Here is a 17,450-nt window from a genome sequence, read left to right on the forward strand (position 1 = left end):
TCCCCTTAAAATCAGCGCTTTCCCAAATTTATTACTTTGGTCTTTGTCTTACAATCATTGTTCTTCCCAATCTTTGTCTTAAACCCTATGATGTTGTGATTTTTATTACCTAAATGTTCTCCTATGCTTACTTTTCTTATCAGAACTGATTCATTTCCCATCACTAGATTCAGCAGTGCTCCCTCGCACGTTAGACTTTATTCATATTAGATAAGGAAAGAATCCTGCAACATTGTAAATGCTCCATTCTCTGCCTCCCATTCTTTACCTCTTCTAGTCATATCCATATTATCATCACTAACTTCCCAACTATCAGCAATGACGGCCATTAATGACCAGAAGTTCAACTGGTTCAGCTACATAAATACCACGAACACTTTCATAACACAGACTGCAACAGACCAAGAAGATGGTTCACCACCACTTTCTTAAGGGTAACAAGGGAGGGACAAGAAATACTGGCCTTGCTAGTGATTCCCAGATCCCAAGAATGAATATTTTTAAAAAATGTCTTGTCAGGGCATTTCTGCAGCTTTAACAGTTAAATGGATGCAACCATGGCAACACAAAACCATGTTCTGTCCTTGAAAAATCATTTATACATGGATTTTGTATAGTCTGACTCAGTGAAATCTGAACTCTGACTTTCACTGGAAATTTAATACAACAGCTGAAAATAGCAGCAGATGCCGCTCCTCACTGATACTGCAGTGGCTTCTTGCAGCTACGCAACATACACACACAACATAAAAAGGGCATAAAGTCAAAGTGCACACTTTCTGCTAACAGAGCACAGCACCTCATAAATACAAACACCATGGCAGCCAGGTTTTCCACAGTTAGGAAGAAATGTCTGGACTTTATCAAATGCAGTTTTGGGAATATAGTAATGAACAGATCATCACTCATGGAGAAAGACAAAGGCAAAGGAAAAATGTTTTGTGCCCATGATTACTTTTATATTCACTGCAATAAAATATTTACAATTCTGGAGGGGAGGGACTTCCACTGTTCATTATTTTTGGCAATATTATTAATGTATTCTTTATCCTGTTTCAAGTTGCAGAATGAAAACAGCAGAAATCTCCCCTCTGGGCCATGTATAACCAAGTTGGCCCCAATTTCTGCTAAGGACACCCTTAAGGTGGTGCATATTAGCATATGTCCAACTGTCAAAGTATCAAGAGAGTTTACTCATTCTTATTCTGTGGCTGAGCTCCCAGCACAAATAACAGCAGTTAGTGACAACATGTCTCTTTGTGGGTAGGAAGACAGGATATAATGGGCCAGAATTTGCTTTGGCGGGGCATTTAACACCATCTGTCATTAGGCTTGTATCTCCACTGCAAAACAATTTATTTTATTCTTTCAAGGGGTGTAGGCTATTTGTTACCCATTCCTAATTGCCCTTGAACTGAGTGGCTTGCTAGGCCATTTCAGAAGGCAATTAAGAATCAAAATATTGCTGTGAATCTGGAGTCACGTGTAGACCAGGCCAGATAAGGACAGCAGATTTCCTTCTGTAAAGGGCATGGGTGAACCAGAGGGATTGTTACAACAACTGATGATAATTTAATGGTCAACATTACTGAGACTAGCTTTATATTCCAGATTTATTAATGCCCCCAAAGTATTAGCCTGGACCTTTAAATTACTAGTCCAGTGATATTATCACTATGCCACCATCTACCCATGAAATTTTGCCCACAAAGTTGCTGAAACTATGAGCTGACAAAGCACAGGCAGGAAAATAAGGCATTTGAGGCTTAAATGAACAGTGTAACCAACAGGCTTTCTCCTTAACCAATGAGATTTAAAGATTAGGAAATAAACAACGGAAGCAATGAGAAGGAGGGTGTATTAAATGTGGTGAGTTCAATATCAAATCAGTTGCAGAAAAAGAAATAGCAAGAGGGAAAGAAAGATTGGATTGAGAGAGAAAGGGGACCAAGGAGAAGAGCAACATAACTTAAATAGTTTAAAATGACATTTAAAAATGCAAAACCTGAAGGAATGAACCTCAGTTCATATACTAGTTAGTTTATTGGTGCCAGATAGGTTGCTTGGCAGTTGCTAACAATTATCATGTTGCTAAAAGGAAGCTTAAGTTCATAATGACCAGACAGCCTTTCGTTGAGAATTTAATGAGCAAGATCCTAAAGAAAAATGTAGCTAAGGCCGAGATTCCACTTTTGCAAAGCAACAGCAAGTGCACAACTCTCCATGCAATTTTTGGATATTCACATTTAAATGTGCATCTGCTCCTCGCTTGAAGTTGCTGTACCATTTACCCAGAAATAATGGAGTGTGCCTTTACCCTTGTCTTTTAACAGAAAATCCTGGCCCAATTAAAAAGGAACCTGCACAAGAAGGGGACACCATAATGTAGCCTTGTTGAGGAAGTGACCATGGAAATACTGAGAAGAGACAACACTGACACAGCAAATGGAAAATGAGGCCTGGTGCAGCTCTGGGTTATTATTCATATCAGTCTTCTCCTCATTGAATTTATTCACTCTTTAACTGACATCAAAAGAGAGATTGAAGCGCAATATAATGTCATGCACTTTACTAAAAGCTATACCTGTTAGTTTTGCAAAGCTGTGTCAGAAAAAGTCTGGCCCTTGCGATTCTGAGCAAAGCAACAATTCACATGATGTAGCATCACTCCTAATCACCAAAGCACCAACTTAGGCACATCTAACTTGGGGAATTTCAAGACTGAAGTTGGAGGAGGTGACTTGGGTGATACACAGGGCAGGAGCAGGCAGGAGAAGGTTACGGTAGCAGAGGAACAGGAATCTGCTCTTTGGTAGCCAGCTATAATCCATCCTTAGTTAGTGAGGTAATGGATGCAGGCCTTAGGGGAATTGGTTTTAAAAAATGAGGTTGTTCTAAGCAACTTTCAACAGATGACAGCAAGCATTGTTAGGAAATAGAGATAATTCAAGTAAATTAAACTGATATTTGTGAGTGTTAGGAATGAGTTTTAGCTTTAATGTTTAAGTTTGATTTGTATTTCTATATGTGTGTGTTAAGAAAATGTCAAGTTGAGTTTTAGTTTCACTTTAAAAGGTGCCTGCATTTCTAATGAGAGTTTATGACTGTAGGAGGCGTTAGGCAAACAAGAGTAGAAAAGCTGGGCTGTTGCCGAGCAACAAGGATCCAGAGAGGCAGGTCCTTCCCATAGATACACACAGAAGAAACTAGAAACAGCTGTTTTTGACTTCAGTTTTGAAAACAGCTGCCAAGCAGAAGGCAACCAGAAGGCTCAGATAGCCAGTTCCAAGCTAAAGTTGATTGGAAGAAGCTGCCAGGGAGAGACTGGAGCGAAGGGGACAGATAGCAAGTCCCAAGCTGAAGGAGAAATTCCCAACCAGATCTTCTAATCAAAGAAAGGACAGGAACCTGGAAAAGGTCCTGTTAAGTGAAGTTAAGAGTGAGGGGCAGAGAAAGGCTCCGAGCTTCAAGCTTAAAGCTCCAAGCTGCAGGAAGCAGAGTCAAAGCAATAGAAAGGCTTCTGAAAAGTCAGAAGGTCCAAAGAGGCAACTGAAGGTCGGTAACTTTTTGCTATGGGTCTGTGAAGCGGTGGTGTACTGTTGACAGTTGAGTGGGTGAAAAAGAGTGTATGGAAGAAAGCTTGAACGTATGTGGTGACCCAGGGGAGAGGAACACTGGAAGGAGAGTTCAAAACCCTGGAGGTGGACCCTTGTGGAAGGTGTCTGAGAGAAAGCGTCAGTTTGGGAGACGAAACCAAAGCGAGTTCTTGGAAAGTGGAGATTGGAAACCCTCATGTGAAAGACGGAGTACAGTGAGACTGGTTGGTTCACGGTGTGACAAGCGTCTGGGGGGAGTTGAGGAAGGATTCATAGCATCTTTTTGGGATAGCATCTGTCACTTGGTTTCAGAGTGTGGTGTGTCTGACCACAGGTCGCTAATTGGTTTATATGGACTATGTATTTACTGTGAACATTAGCGTACAAGGCAGCTTGTGTAACTTGTGTTATCCTTACAAATCTGTATGTATATCTGAAAAGGTATAGGTGTGGGTGAAGGGCTATTGTAAAATAGCTCATCTTTTCTTGTTTAGTAAATGTTTTATTCTTTTGTTAAAAGTTCATCAGCTGAGTCCGGTGACTCTGTTCAGTAGCCACTCTCCACATATGCAAACAAACAAATAAAAGTTAGGATCTATCAAGCTGAGTACATCAGCTCGGATCATAACAGCATTGAAAAGTCCATCACCCATATAAACACTGAATTAGTTTGCGGAACCAAAAAACCTCAGTCCACAATATAGCGTGTGCTATGTGCATCTACACATAGCCAGCTCCACTTAAAGCAATACTCACCCTGGCTCCATCCAGTACCCCTAGGCAAGGTTATTAAGTCCATCATGAGTATACTCAAACTGCTGCAATAGTTTGGATATTTATCTGCAACACGATGGGGGTCACACGTATAGAACTTTTGATAGGGACATTGTTTCCATCAGAATTTCTGCCATGCATCTCAGTGGGCATGATGAGTTGGTATCTAGCAGCAGCGTATGAATGGAATAGGCATGGATGATTGTACTATTTCTGAAAAAATAAACATGTCGAAGCTTTTCATCTTACACTCATCAGGACACTCCAAGAATACCAATATAAGGGGAAAACAACAATTTATACTGCATGAGATGAGAGTGCTGATTGGATGGCAAGTGGACTCTGATTGGTAGAGGCACTGCCATGGAGAATGCACCAGTGATGGTGACTGACAGTTAACTGTCAAGCATTGTTTGAAATTTAAACCAGGCAGCTTGACCCTGATTGGTCAAGCCATTACCCTGAGGAATGAGTCAGCAAATGGCTGTCACTTATTTTGTTTAGCTGAAACAGGCGTGTGTACATGTTCTTTCTGCCTGCAAAGAACAGGGCCCCGTGCATTAATATATGCAGCTTCCAGTACATGCAAATGTGCCAAATTGTGTGAGCCTGACTGACAATCTTAAATTGGTTGCCAGTCCAACTGATTGATTGTCAGCGTAATTCTTAGCACTGTGAGAATTCTTCAGCAAATGTTGTTCAATCATGGAATCACATCTAATTTTGGCCACTGTGTTTTGAGTTTTGCAAGCATGGGCCAGTTGGCTACCCTGATCAGAATCACTTGGCGCTGTATATCACACAAACTCATGAACAGGCCTAAGGCTGTCAATTTCAGTCCTGAAAAGTGCCCAGTCTATCTCAGAATATCCTGGAAAGGCAAGATACCTCAAAAATTTGAGCAACAGGTGAAGCTAGCTGTTTCACGCTGCTACTATTTGCCACTAACAGGATGCTGCCCTCAAGCCAAAAAGATATTCTGCCTATCACCCAAAGGAGTAATGTGTATGAATTTCAGTGCTAGTGTGATGCTAGGTATGTAGGCCGTACCTCCCAAAGACTCGTGGATTGTAAAAATACAGCATGTCCCAGCCACTATTCGCACGGGCAGGGTACAGAGCGTACCCAACCAGACCATGCTGGCAAAACTCGAAACACAGTGTCCAACATTAGCTGAGATTACCCGATTGGACAACATTTGCTAAAGAATCCTCACAGTGCTAAGAATTACGCTGACAATCAATCAGTTGGACTCGCAGTGTGGCACACTGTGTGTACAGGAAGCTACATATATTAATACACAGGGCCCTGTTCTATACAGATAGAAAGAACATGTACACACATTACGCTTATTTCAGCTAAACAAGATAAATGACTCAAGGCAATGCCTTGACCAATCAGGGTCAAGCTGCCTGGTTTAAATTTCACACCTGCTCGTTAGTTAACTGTCAGTCACCATCACTGGTGCATTCCCCATGGCAATACCTCTACCAATTAGAGTTCACTTGCCAACAAATCAGCACTCTCTTCTCATACAGTATAAATTGCTGTTTTCCCCTTACATTGGTATTCTTGTAAAGTGTCCTGATGAGAGCAAGAAGAAAAGCTTCGACATGTCTCTTTTTTCAGCAATTCTCAAGTTCCGTACTCCAAATGACTGATAGTACTACTTCGTAGAATGCCAAAATATGTACTTCCAGACAGCCTTATTCTATCACTGCAAACGTGCCAAAAAGTAGACCAAGTCAGGACAAATTCAATAAAATAAAAAATCAAAATACTGCGGATGCTGGAAATCTGAAACAAAAACAGAAAATGCTGGAAGAACTCAGCAGCATCTGTGGAGAAAGAAACAGAATCCGTATGACCGTTCTTCAGAGCTAGAGGGAAGTGATGAAATTTATAAAATGTCAACTCTCTTTCTCTCTCCACAGATGCTGCTAGACCTGTTGAGTTCTTCCAGCATTTTCTGTTTCAGGACAAATTCAAAATTGGAGAAGTGGCTGAACTGGTAACAGGGCCATATTAGGCCCTGGCTTACAGAGGCCACTGGCACCTCAATCCTACCATTACAAAAGCACATTGAGCAGTCACCAGATTATGTTATAGAGCACATCAGTTATGCACTCTCACAAAAGAGAAGCAGCATGGTGCAAAACAGCAGCGATACACATACACACACCTTTCATACTTGGAAGAATTAAAATTTATATTGAATATAGTGCTGTGTTTGGAGAATGTTTTTTGTATGATGTTGGACAATATATCAGCAGATGATAAGGGTATATCTTTTGCTCTTCAGTAGTACATCAAGGCAATGTAAGTAAAATAATATTTGTTGAGAGCATGATGGAGATATAGGGAGAATTGTTTATGCAGATATAGGGAGAGGAATTATCAGAGTCTCATACACAATGCTAGTGGCTGGCAAAGATGCACCTTCAGCCTTTTTGAGCTCAAAGTCATTTCTTTTGTGCTGTTCATTGTTTCCTCCTCTAGATACTCCATACTGTTTTGATGCATTGTAGGGTGTTGTGAGAACACTGCATGCAGCAGATTACTGTCAACCCCTACTGTAGAATACCCCCCAAACAGTCCAGGATATAGAGTCACATGGACTCGAAACGTTGACTCTGTTTCTCTCTCCACGGGTGCTGCCAGACCGGCTGAGTTTTCCCAGCATTTTCTGTTTTAATTATAGGCAGCTGCATTTCTGATTTAACATATCTCTGTTGTGTTTTATGATGATGCTGATGGATGATTTATCCATTAATATTCTGTGAAGCCAATCTACAGATGCCTGTATAGCTGCCTCTTAAGAACCTTGTACTTTTCTTTCTGGATCAAATAATGGCCTGGACTTTGTGGCAATGCAAAGGTGCTCCCCAGTGACCTGCAAGAAAACTGCTGAGAGCTCGAGCAATTTCTATGGAGGGAACTTTACCCCTCAACATGCAATTAATTGTAGATGGAGTTTAGAAGAATGAGAGGCAACCCCATTAAAACGTACAAGATTCTGAAGGGGCTTGACAGACAGGGTAGACACTGAGAGGTTGCACAGGCTGGGGAAGCTAAAACATGGGGATACAGGCTCAGGAAAGGGCCAAGCATTCAGGACTGAGTTGAGGAGAAATTTGTTCACTCAAAGGACTGTAAATCTTTGGCATTCTCTACCCCAAAGGGTTGTGGATGCTCCATTGTTTATTATTTTTAAGGCTGGGATAAGCAGATTTTTATTGACTCAGGGAATTGAGGGATATGGGGAGTGCGTGGGAAAGTGGAGTTGAAGCCCAAGATCAGCCATATTGAGAACAGCAATCAGAGATCATACTGAATGGCAAAGCAGGTTTGACAGACTGTATGGTCCACTCCTAATCCTACCCCTTGTATTCTTGTGGCGTTCTTTATTAGGGATTCCCAGTGACAAGCTGCAATGATGTCATCAAGCTGTCCGAGCAGCAAATCACACTAAAGCATTCTCACTGACAGCCATCCAGGAAATTAATAGCATTTTCATGAGGGCTACATCCTACACTGGATGAACACTCCTGAAGAAAAAGAAACAAAAAAACTCATGGGAAAAATGGTCTAACGGTGGCTAACAAGAGAGAGAGGTTATTAATAGATTAAAGGAAGAGGCTTATAATGGTTTCAAGTGTTAGCGCCCTTGCTGTTTGTTGTATATATTAATGACTTGGACTTAAATGACATACAGGTTTACAACACAGAAAAAGGCCCTTTGGCCCATCAAGTCTGCGCTGGTCAAACAAGTACCTAACTATTCTAATCCCATTTTCCGGCACTAGGCCCATAGTCTTGTATGCCGTGGCATCGCAAGTGCACATCCAAATACTTCTTAAATGTTATGAGGGTTTTTGCCTCTACCACTCTTTCAGGCAGCGAGTTCCAGATTCCCACCACCCTCTGGATGAAAAAATTCTTCCTCACATCCCCTCTAAACCTCCTGCCCCTTACCTTAAATCTATGGCCCCTGGTTATTGATCCCTCCACCAAGGGGAAAAGTTCCTTCCTGTCTACCCTATCTATGCCCCTCATAATTTTATACACCTCAATCATGTCCCCCCTTAATCTCCTCTGCTCCAGGGAAAATAACCCCAGTATATCCAATCTCTCCTCATAACTAAAACTCTCCAGCCCAGGCAACATCCTGGTAAATCTCCTCTGCACTCTCTCTAGTGCAACCACATCCTTCCTATAATGTGGATTCCAGAACTGCACACAATACTCTAGCTGTGGCCTAACCAGCGCTTTATACAGTTCCAACGTAACCTCCCTGCTCTTACATTCTATGCCTTGGCTAATAAAGGCAAGTATCTCATATGCCTTCTTAACCACCTTATCTACCTGTCCCGCTACCTTAAGGGATCGGTGGACATGTACACCAATGTCCCTCTGATCCTCGGTACTTCCCAGGGTCCTACCATTCATAGTGTAATCCCTTGCCTTGTTTGTCTTGCCCAAGTGCATCACCTCACACTTATAAATGTGGGAGGTGTGATCGGGAAATTTGCAGATGACACAAAAATTGGCCACATAATTGATAGTGAAGAGGAGAGCTTGTTGTCTCCAGAATAATATCAATGGTTTGGTTGTGGGTCGAAAAGTAGCAAATGGAATTCAATCTGGAAAAGTGTGAAGTAACACAGTTGGGGAGGGCAAACAAAACAAGAGGATACCCAATAAATGGGAGGATATTGAGAGGGGTTGAGGAAGTGAAAGGCCTTGGACTGCATGTTATGGAATGCTTTCCTTTATTGGTGTAGATATTGAATACAAAGGCAGGGATGTAGTGATGGAACTGTATAAAACCCTGGTTAGGCCACAGCTGGAATTTGTGTACAGTTCTGGTCACCACATCACATTGCTTTGGAGACAGTACAGAGGAGATTTACAAGAATGTTGCCAGGTCTTGAAAATTGCAGCTATGAGGAGAGATTGGATAGGCAAGGGTTGTTTTTGTTAGAACAGAGGAGGCTAAGGGGTGACCTAATTGAGGTGTACAAAATTATGAGGGGCCTAGAAAGGGTAGACAGGAAAGACCTGGTTCCCCTAGCTGAGGGGTCAATTACTAGGGGGCATTTTTAAAAATTAATTCATGGGATGTAGGTGTTGCTGGCTAGGACAGCAGTTATTGCCCATCCCTAATTGCCCTTGGGAAGATGATTGGTAGAAGGATTGGATGGGACATGAGAAAAAATGTTTTCACCCAGATGGTGGTGGGCACTGACTAAATTGGTGGTTGAGGCTGAAACCTTTAATTCATTTAAAGAGTACCTGGAACTGCACCTGAAGTGCTGTAACCTGCAAAGCTACGGACCAGGTGCTGGGAAATAGGATCAAACATAAGTGGCTAGCTTCTTTTTTTCTCTATTTTTGGTCGGAGCAGACACGATGGACTGAATGGCCTCTCTCTGCGCTGTAACTTTTCTATGGTTCTAAGGTTCCAAGTACAGTAAAGGCTGGGGATTGGAAAGATTTTAGAATTCAGCTACAGGTTGAGCAAGAAATTAATAAGTAGAAAATAGGAGAGTAAACCAGTAAATAACATAAAAGCTTTTATAGAATAGAAACATAGAATGGTTACAACACTGAAGGGGGCCATTCATCTAGTTATGCCTGTGCTGGTTCTTTGAAGGAGCAATTCCCCTAGTGCCACTCCCCTGCCTTTAACCTGTAGCCCTGCAAATTATTTCCTTTTCAGATAACGATCTATTTCCCTTCTGAAAGCCTCAATTGATCCTGTCTCCATCACCCTGAGGCAGTGCCTTCCAGATCCCAACCACGTAAAATATTCCATAGACATGTAAAAGGAGGAGATTAGCAAAAGTAAGTGTGGGTCCCTTACGGGCACTGAGAAGAGAAATTATGATGGGGAATAAGAAAATGGCAGAGGCAAATACTTTGCATCTGCCTTCAAGGTAGAAGACACAACCATGGGTCTATTGAGAATAAGGAACTTAAAGAGATTAGTATTTGTAAAGGAAAAACCGGAGAAATTAATAGGACTGAGAGCCAACAGATCCCCTGGACCTGATAGCCTACATCTTGAGATTTTAAAAGAGATGGCTGCAGAGATAATGGATGCATTGGTTTTGATCTTTTAGAATTCCCTAATTCCTAGAATGGTACCTGTGGATTGCAAGGTAGCAAATGTAACTTATTATTCGAGAAAGGACAGAGAGAGAGGGGAGCTAAAGGCCAGTTAGCCTGACATCAGTGTTAGGGAAATACTACAATATATTAGGGTCGAGGTAACAGGGCACTTGGAAAATCATAATATGTTTAGCCAATGCAGATTTATGGAAGTGAATTTCTGTTCTCATTCCTATTCCTGGGCCTGAATTTTTCCATGAAGGCAGACAGGTGCCTCAGGGAGCTTCAGACTTCCAAATAATAAAAGAAAGCCCAGAAATGCAGTGAAAGATGTCCATGGGGCACAATCGAGCACCTGAAAGCAGACCTCATGCAAAAAAACAGTCCTGAGATATTTATTTCAATTTTAAATCCTAACTGAGTTTTCATCCCGCCTTTGGATGAGGCATCATCAAAAATGTAAAGCCTGCCTGGCTGATTGGCCCGTGCATCAACTGTAAGGTTGGACAGGCCACGAAAAATCGCTGCCAATTGGGCCATTAATGGGCTTAATTGCCCTCTTAGTTGTCGACGTGCGCTCTTCCAATTTTTGTGCATGCCCGCCAAGCAAAATATCACGCGAGTGCGCAATGACTTCAGGACACTCGCCCGACATCATCCTGCACGATTTCACGCCTGTTCGGGTTGGGCACGCGTCCAACCGCAGGACGGAAAATTCTGGCTCTGATTTTAACATGGTCACCAGGATTTTCCAATCACTTGTGCTCCTGGTATCTGTTCTGTAGTACGCTGTGATCTCGACTGCAGGTCAAGGTCAAAGGATAATTTGGTGGAGTAGATTACCTGCCCATTGTGAAAGCTGCCTTATTTTCAGAACATTAATTTGAATGAGATTTTTAAAACTTTGTTTATGGAATGTGGGTGTCGCTGGCAAAGCCAACATTTATTGCCCATCCATAATGCCCCTTGAAAGGGTGATGTTGAGCTGCCTTCTTTGAACTACTGTAGTCCAGTGTGGTGATGGGTGGTCTGTCCAGTTTAATTCTTATTTGTCCTTATTCAAAAAGGGGGGGAGGCAGAAGGTAGAAAACTGTAGACCAGTTAGTTTAACGTCTGTCGTTGGGAAATTGTTGGAATCCATTATTAAGGAAGTAGTAATGGGACATTTGGAAAGTCAAAGTGCAATCCATCAGAGTCAGCATGGTTTTATGAAGAGTAAATCGTGTTTGACTAATTTGCTAGAGTCCTTTTAAGATGTGACAAGCAAAGTGGATAATAGGGATCCTGTAGATGTAGTATATCTGGACTTCCAGAAGGCCTTTGATAAGGTGCCACACAAAAGATTAATACAAAGAGAAAAGAACAAAGAGCAAAGAAAAGTACAGCACAGGAACAGGCCCTTCGGCCCTCCAAGCCTGCGCCAATCATATTGCCCGTCAACTAAATTACTTTGCACTTCCGGGGTCCGTGTCCCTCTATTCCCACCCTATTCAGGTGTTTGTCAAGCTGCCTCTTAAACACCACTATCGTACCTGCTTCCACCACCTCCTCTGGCAGTGAATTCCAGACACTCACTACCCTCTGCATAAAAAACTTGCCCCGCACATCTCCTCTATAGTTTTCTCCTCTCACCTTAAATCTATGTCCCCTAGTAATTGACTCTTCCACCCTGGGAAAAAGCTCCTGACTATCTACTCTGTCCAGGCCACTCATAATTTTGTAAACTTCTATCAAGTCGCCCCTCAATCTCCATTACTCTAGTGAGAACAATCTGAGTAATACACAAGATAAGGTCACACGGAGTTAGGGGTAATATATTAGCTTGGATGGAGGATTGGCTAACCAACAGAAAGTAGAGAGCTGGGATAAATGGGTCTTTTTCTGGGTGGCAAGCTGTAACTAGTGGGGTGCCACAGGGCTTGGTCCTTGGACCCCAACTATTTACAATCTATGTTAATGATTGGATTCAGGGGTAGAAGGTACTATAGCTAAATTTTCAGATGACACCAAGATAGGTGGGAAAGTAAGTTGCAAGGAAGAAATAAGAAATTTACAAATGGATATGGACAGGTTAGGTGAATGGGCCAAAATTTGGCAGATGGAGTTCCACGTGGATAAGTGAGAGGTTATCCATTTTGGTCGGAAGAATAAAAAAGCGACTTATTATTTAAATGGAGAGAAACTTCAGAACACTTCAGTGCAGAGGGATCTGAGTATCCTCATGCATGAATCAATGAAAGCTAGTATGCAGATACAGCAGGTAATAAGGAAGGCAAGTGGAATTTTGGCATTTATTGCTAAAGGAATAGAGTATAAAAATAGGGAAGTGTTGTTGCAACTGTACAAGGCATTGGTGAGACCGCACCTGGAGTACTGTGCACAGTTTTGGTCTCCTTACTTGAGGAAGGATGTAGCTGCACTGGAGGCGGTTCAGAGGAGGTTCACTAGATTGATTCCAGAGATGTGGAGCTTGTCTTATGAGGAGAGATTGAGCAGTTCAAGCCTATACTCGGTAGAGATTGGAAGGATGAGGGGAGATCTAATTGAGGTATATAAGATGCTGAAGGGGATAGACAAAGTAGACTTGGAGCAGATGTTTCCCCTTGTGGGACATCCTAGAACAAGAGGCCATAGTTTTAGGCTAAGGGGTGGTAGATTTAAATCAGAGATGAGGAGGAATTACTTTTCTCAAAGGGTCGTGAATCTGTGGAATTCACTACCTCAGAGTGCAGTGGATGCCGGGATGCTGAATGAATTTAAGGAGGAGATAGACAGATTTTTAATTAGTAAAAGGTTGAAAGGTTATGGGGAGAGGATGGGAAATTGGAGTTCAGGCCAAAATGAGATCAGCCATGATCGTAATGAATGGTGGGGCAGGCTCGAGGGGCTGAATTGCTTACTCCTGCTCCTGGTTCTTATGTTATTTTATTAACCATTTGATACAACTGAGTGACTTACTAGGCCATTTCAGAGGGCAGTGGAGTCCAACGCATTGCTCTGGGTCTGTAGTCACATGAAGGCCAGACCTGGTAAGGACTGCAGATTTCTTTCACTGAAGGACATTAATGAACCAGATAGCTTTTCACAACAATCAGGTAGTTACATGGTCACTATTACCGAGGCTAGCTTTTTATTCCAGTTTTATTAATTGAGTTACCTCCCCCAGCTGCCGGGGTAAGATTTGAACTCTTGTTTCTGGAAGATTAGTCCAGGTTTCTGGATTATTAGTCCAGTTATTTTCAAATGAAAAGTACTATGCAACAGTGACTAACTGACTCAGTTTGACTGGGACTAATTAGCATTGCCAGACAAACTGATGCACTGATCATTTCATTGCCGATTTGTCTTGGAATATTACCTTCTGAAAATCTGTAAGGGTATCTTATACAATGATTTAATTCAAGTCTTGATAAAAGCTCATGTTACCTTTAGATTCTTGTTCAGCCCAAAATGTAATTACTTTTTTCTTAAAACCTCTTTTTTCTTCTCTCAGTTCTTTTTGCCACTGCCGCAGCTCTTGTATTTCTGGATCACAGCGAACCTGCAACAACACAGATACATGGGAAAATTAGTTCAAGTACTTTTTATCATCAACTGTCTTATTTCAGGGCTAAATGAAACAAAACTGATTAAAGCAGCTCTGATGTTCTGTTGCTTTGTTTTTTTTAATGCTGTTTCAACTTAGAACATGTTCTTCAATAGAAGAAGATGTAGCACATTATAGGAACAGGAAGAGGCCATTTAACTCCTCAAGCCTGTTCCATCATTCAATGTAATCATGGCTGATTTGCAACCTAACTCCATATACCCACTTCTGCCCCATATCCTTAATGCCTTTTGTTAACAATGGGCGGAATTTTCCCAGATTTGCACTAAGTGCAGTGGCAGGCTGGCAAAATGACGTTTTACCCACTGGCCACAATAACGGGTTTTCATGCCATATCATCCCAAACACACCTCTATGTCTGCTGCACTCCTCAGATTGCAAGGCACGATGGAGGGGTCTGTCCACCTTCAAGCTGGGGTGATAGCGCTGGCATGTCAACGCACCGAGGTCCACAATGGTAGGATGGTGGCCACCATGGAGACCTTGGTCCAGGACATCACTCCTGCACTGCTGTGCGGGCTCAACTCCATCACTGATGCCAAAGCTGGCCTCCAACAGCGTGTAAGCGAGAGGAGTACCGGGCAGCTCAATCTCACTCCAGCTACCCCAGCTCGTCAAGGAGTCAGCCAGGGGCCCTCAGGCACCCATAGGGAGGAGGATCAGCAGGTGCACACCCCAGGGCCATCCAGCCAGGTGACTCTGGGAGTGTCCGGCCCAACCGAATCCCCTCTTCCTGTGACCTCAGCAGCTCCAGCTCCACAGGCCGAGGAGGGTGCCACTGCCACACAGCAGGACCCCGAAAGCAGGCCGGGGCCCTACAGGTCTCAGCCCTCCAGAGGACGCCCTCAAAGTCATCACAGACAGGGTGTCGCAGTCAGCAGGCTGCCTCCTCCTCCACTGTGGATGTCCAGGGAGCACCAAGATGTAGCGGCAGGGTTAGGGCAGTTAAGGAGAATTAGTTGCACAGCCTGGGCACGGGTGTTAATCACTTGTACATATTGTTCACTATTGTCAATAAACTCCAAAGAGTGTCTCTCTGTCTGTAGCTCCTTGTTCTGATGAGCAGCATTCTTGTCACTCAGGTGTGAAACCTTTCTGCACAAGATAAAGGTGCCTAAGTCCAGGGCCTCTTGACTATTCCATGTGCAGCCTTCAGATCAAAGTGATGGTCCTTGCACTCCCTGGAAACATTACTGATGCATGCGCCTTGGCAGTGTTGGTCATTGCTGCCAAAATGTAGTGGGCAGGCGCGACAGAGTTCTCTCATACTCTCTGTGTGCTCTCAGAACCTTTAAAGCTGGGGGGCTGGTCCCCATCACACCAGTATCTGTGACCACTGAAATTGTGCTCCAGCTCCTGAAGGGCTGTCAGGTGCTGAAAGTGGACAAAGCATCAGAACTTTGAAAGTTTCATGGCTGCGTTTTTTTTTTCATTCATGGGATGTGGACATCACTGGCTAAGCCAGCATTAAATGCCCATCCCTAATTGCCCTTCTTCAGAGGGCAGTTAAGAGTCAACCACATTGCTGTGGGTCTGGAGTCAGACTTAGGTAAGGACAGCAGATTTCCTTCGTTAAAGGACATTAGTGAACCAGAAGAGTTCAACAATTGACAGTGGTTTCATGGTCATCATTAGACTTTTATTTCTAGATTTTCATTGATTTTAAATTCCACCATCTGTTGTGGTGGGATTCGAACCTGGGTCTCCAGAGCATTACCCCGGATCTCTGGATTACTAGTCTAGCGACAATATCACTAAACCAGCACCTCCCCGCGTCTCTCTGATATGACCTTGATCATGGAACGCCCTCAGCCACACAGGAGTCAAACATTCTCAGAAGCTATGTGAAGATTTATGGAGTGTCCTCACTGCATTTCATCTTCATCCTCCTCCAGCAATCGAGTGACTATTAGGGCCTCCACTGTTTCTCCATGACAGGAGCATTCTCACAGAGGGTATTGGCGCTGCCATAAGCCAGACTGCAGTCAGATGTTCTCAGCTGAGGATCTATGGGGGTCACTTCATTGCATGTCATCATCATCCTCTGCAAATCTAGCAGCTATGAGGGCCTCCTGAGCACGCCTGCCTTGTCTAGCCAGTGCAAGGGCCTCCTCCCTGTCATCGTTGCCTCCGAGGACTTCCTCACCCTCATCCCCATCAGCGTCCTCCTCATCGGAGGAGATGTGCAGCTCCTCCATCTCCTCCTCAGCCAGCTCCTCTCCCCACTGGTGCGCCAGGTTGTAAAGGGCGCAGCAGACAACGAAGATGCATGACACCATCTGTGGACTGTATTGCAGGGCTCCACCAGACTGGTCCAGGCATCCCAATGGTCTGCTCTGCCAGGGAGCATTACTGAGGAGCACAACATTTCATGTGGATGTTATACTGAAATAGGTGAGTGAGGGCAGTCTACTCATAAATCTTTCCCTCTCCATCCTGTAGGAAAAGAGTGCACATAATTCCAGGGAAATATCTTGGATGGCTGGAGGTGTGCTGAAACTCCACACTCTGACCCCAATGAAGTAGGAAACACTGGAGATCATGAGGCTGCCATCACATCAGGCAGTGGCAATGGCGAGATGGGAGGTCCTCGAGAGGAGAGTCATTTAATAGCTCAATCTTCAGCTGAAGGGGATGGAAGGTTACTCCTACCTAATGCGTGCTACGGCTATACAACCACTGGCATCTATTGCATCTTGTGAGGGACTTCAAAACTATGGTTAATAAGTTTTTTTTGGAAAAGGTATTAAGGTTACACAACAAAGGCTGTTAAATAGAGTTAGGATATAGATCAGCTATGATCTAACTGAATGGTAGAACAAACTAAAGGGACTGAATGGCCTGCTCGAGGAGCCTCCTCAGGTTCCAATGATGTCTTATACCCATGATAATGAGCATAATTAATTCCAGTGAATATTCAGCCATCTATTAGTGTAAGAAACAAAGCCAACTGCCCAAATAATGGCTTATAAGTGAAGTAGACAAAAATGAAGCAACGGACTTGAAATGTTAATTTGGTTTCTCTCTCCACAAATGCAGCCAGACCTGCAGAGTTTTTCCAGCAATTTCTGTTTTTAATTCAGTATTCGATCCCTGATGTGCAACATTATTTTCAATTATGATGTAAAAGGCAGCACAATGGTGTGGTATTCTAAATGAGCTATTTTACAGATTGGTAAAATAATCACGAGGTGTTGAACAGTCATTGGATGGAGACTCAGCATTTCTTCTGAGCAGAGAAAAATCAGAGCTCAATCACCTGGAGCACTTACACATAACTCAGACCTCAGGACTAACAACTTTAACTTTTCACAAAAGCCTTTTTTTTTGTGAAGGCATCTGGCACTGCTGGAGCACAG

At 43.1% G+C, this 17,450-nt stretch overlaps 1 protein-coding gene across 1 annotated transcript in view; it reads right to left on the reverse strand.

Moving 5' to 3' along the window:
* iqck (IQ motif containing K) overlaps positions 1–17,450 on the reverse strand; it is a 163,379-nt gene that overhangs the window by 25,488 nt on the left and 120,441 nt on the right. The window contains exon 8 of the mRNA XM_041206229.1: positions 13,911–14,025. Coding sequence (XP_041062163.1) covers positions 13,911–14,025 — 115 coding nt within the window. The remainder of the gene's footprint in view (positions 1–13,910; positions 14,026–17,450) is intronic.

Source organism: Carcharodon carcharias, chromosome 15, assembly GCF_017639515.1.
Source record: "Carcharodon carcharias isolate sCarCar2 chromosome 15, sCarCar2.pri, whole genome shotgun sequence".
NCBI lineage: Eukaryota > Metazoa > Chordata > Chondrichthyes > Lamniformes > Lamnidae > Carcharodon > Carcharodon carcharias.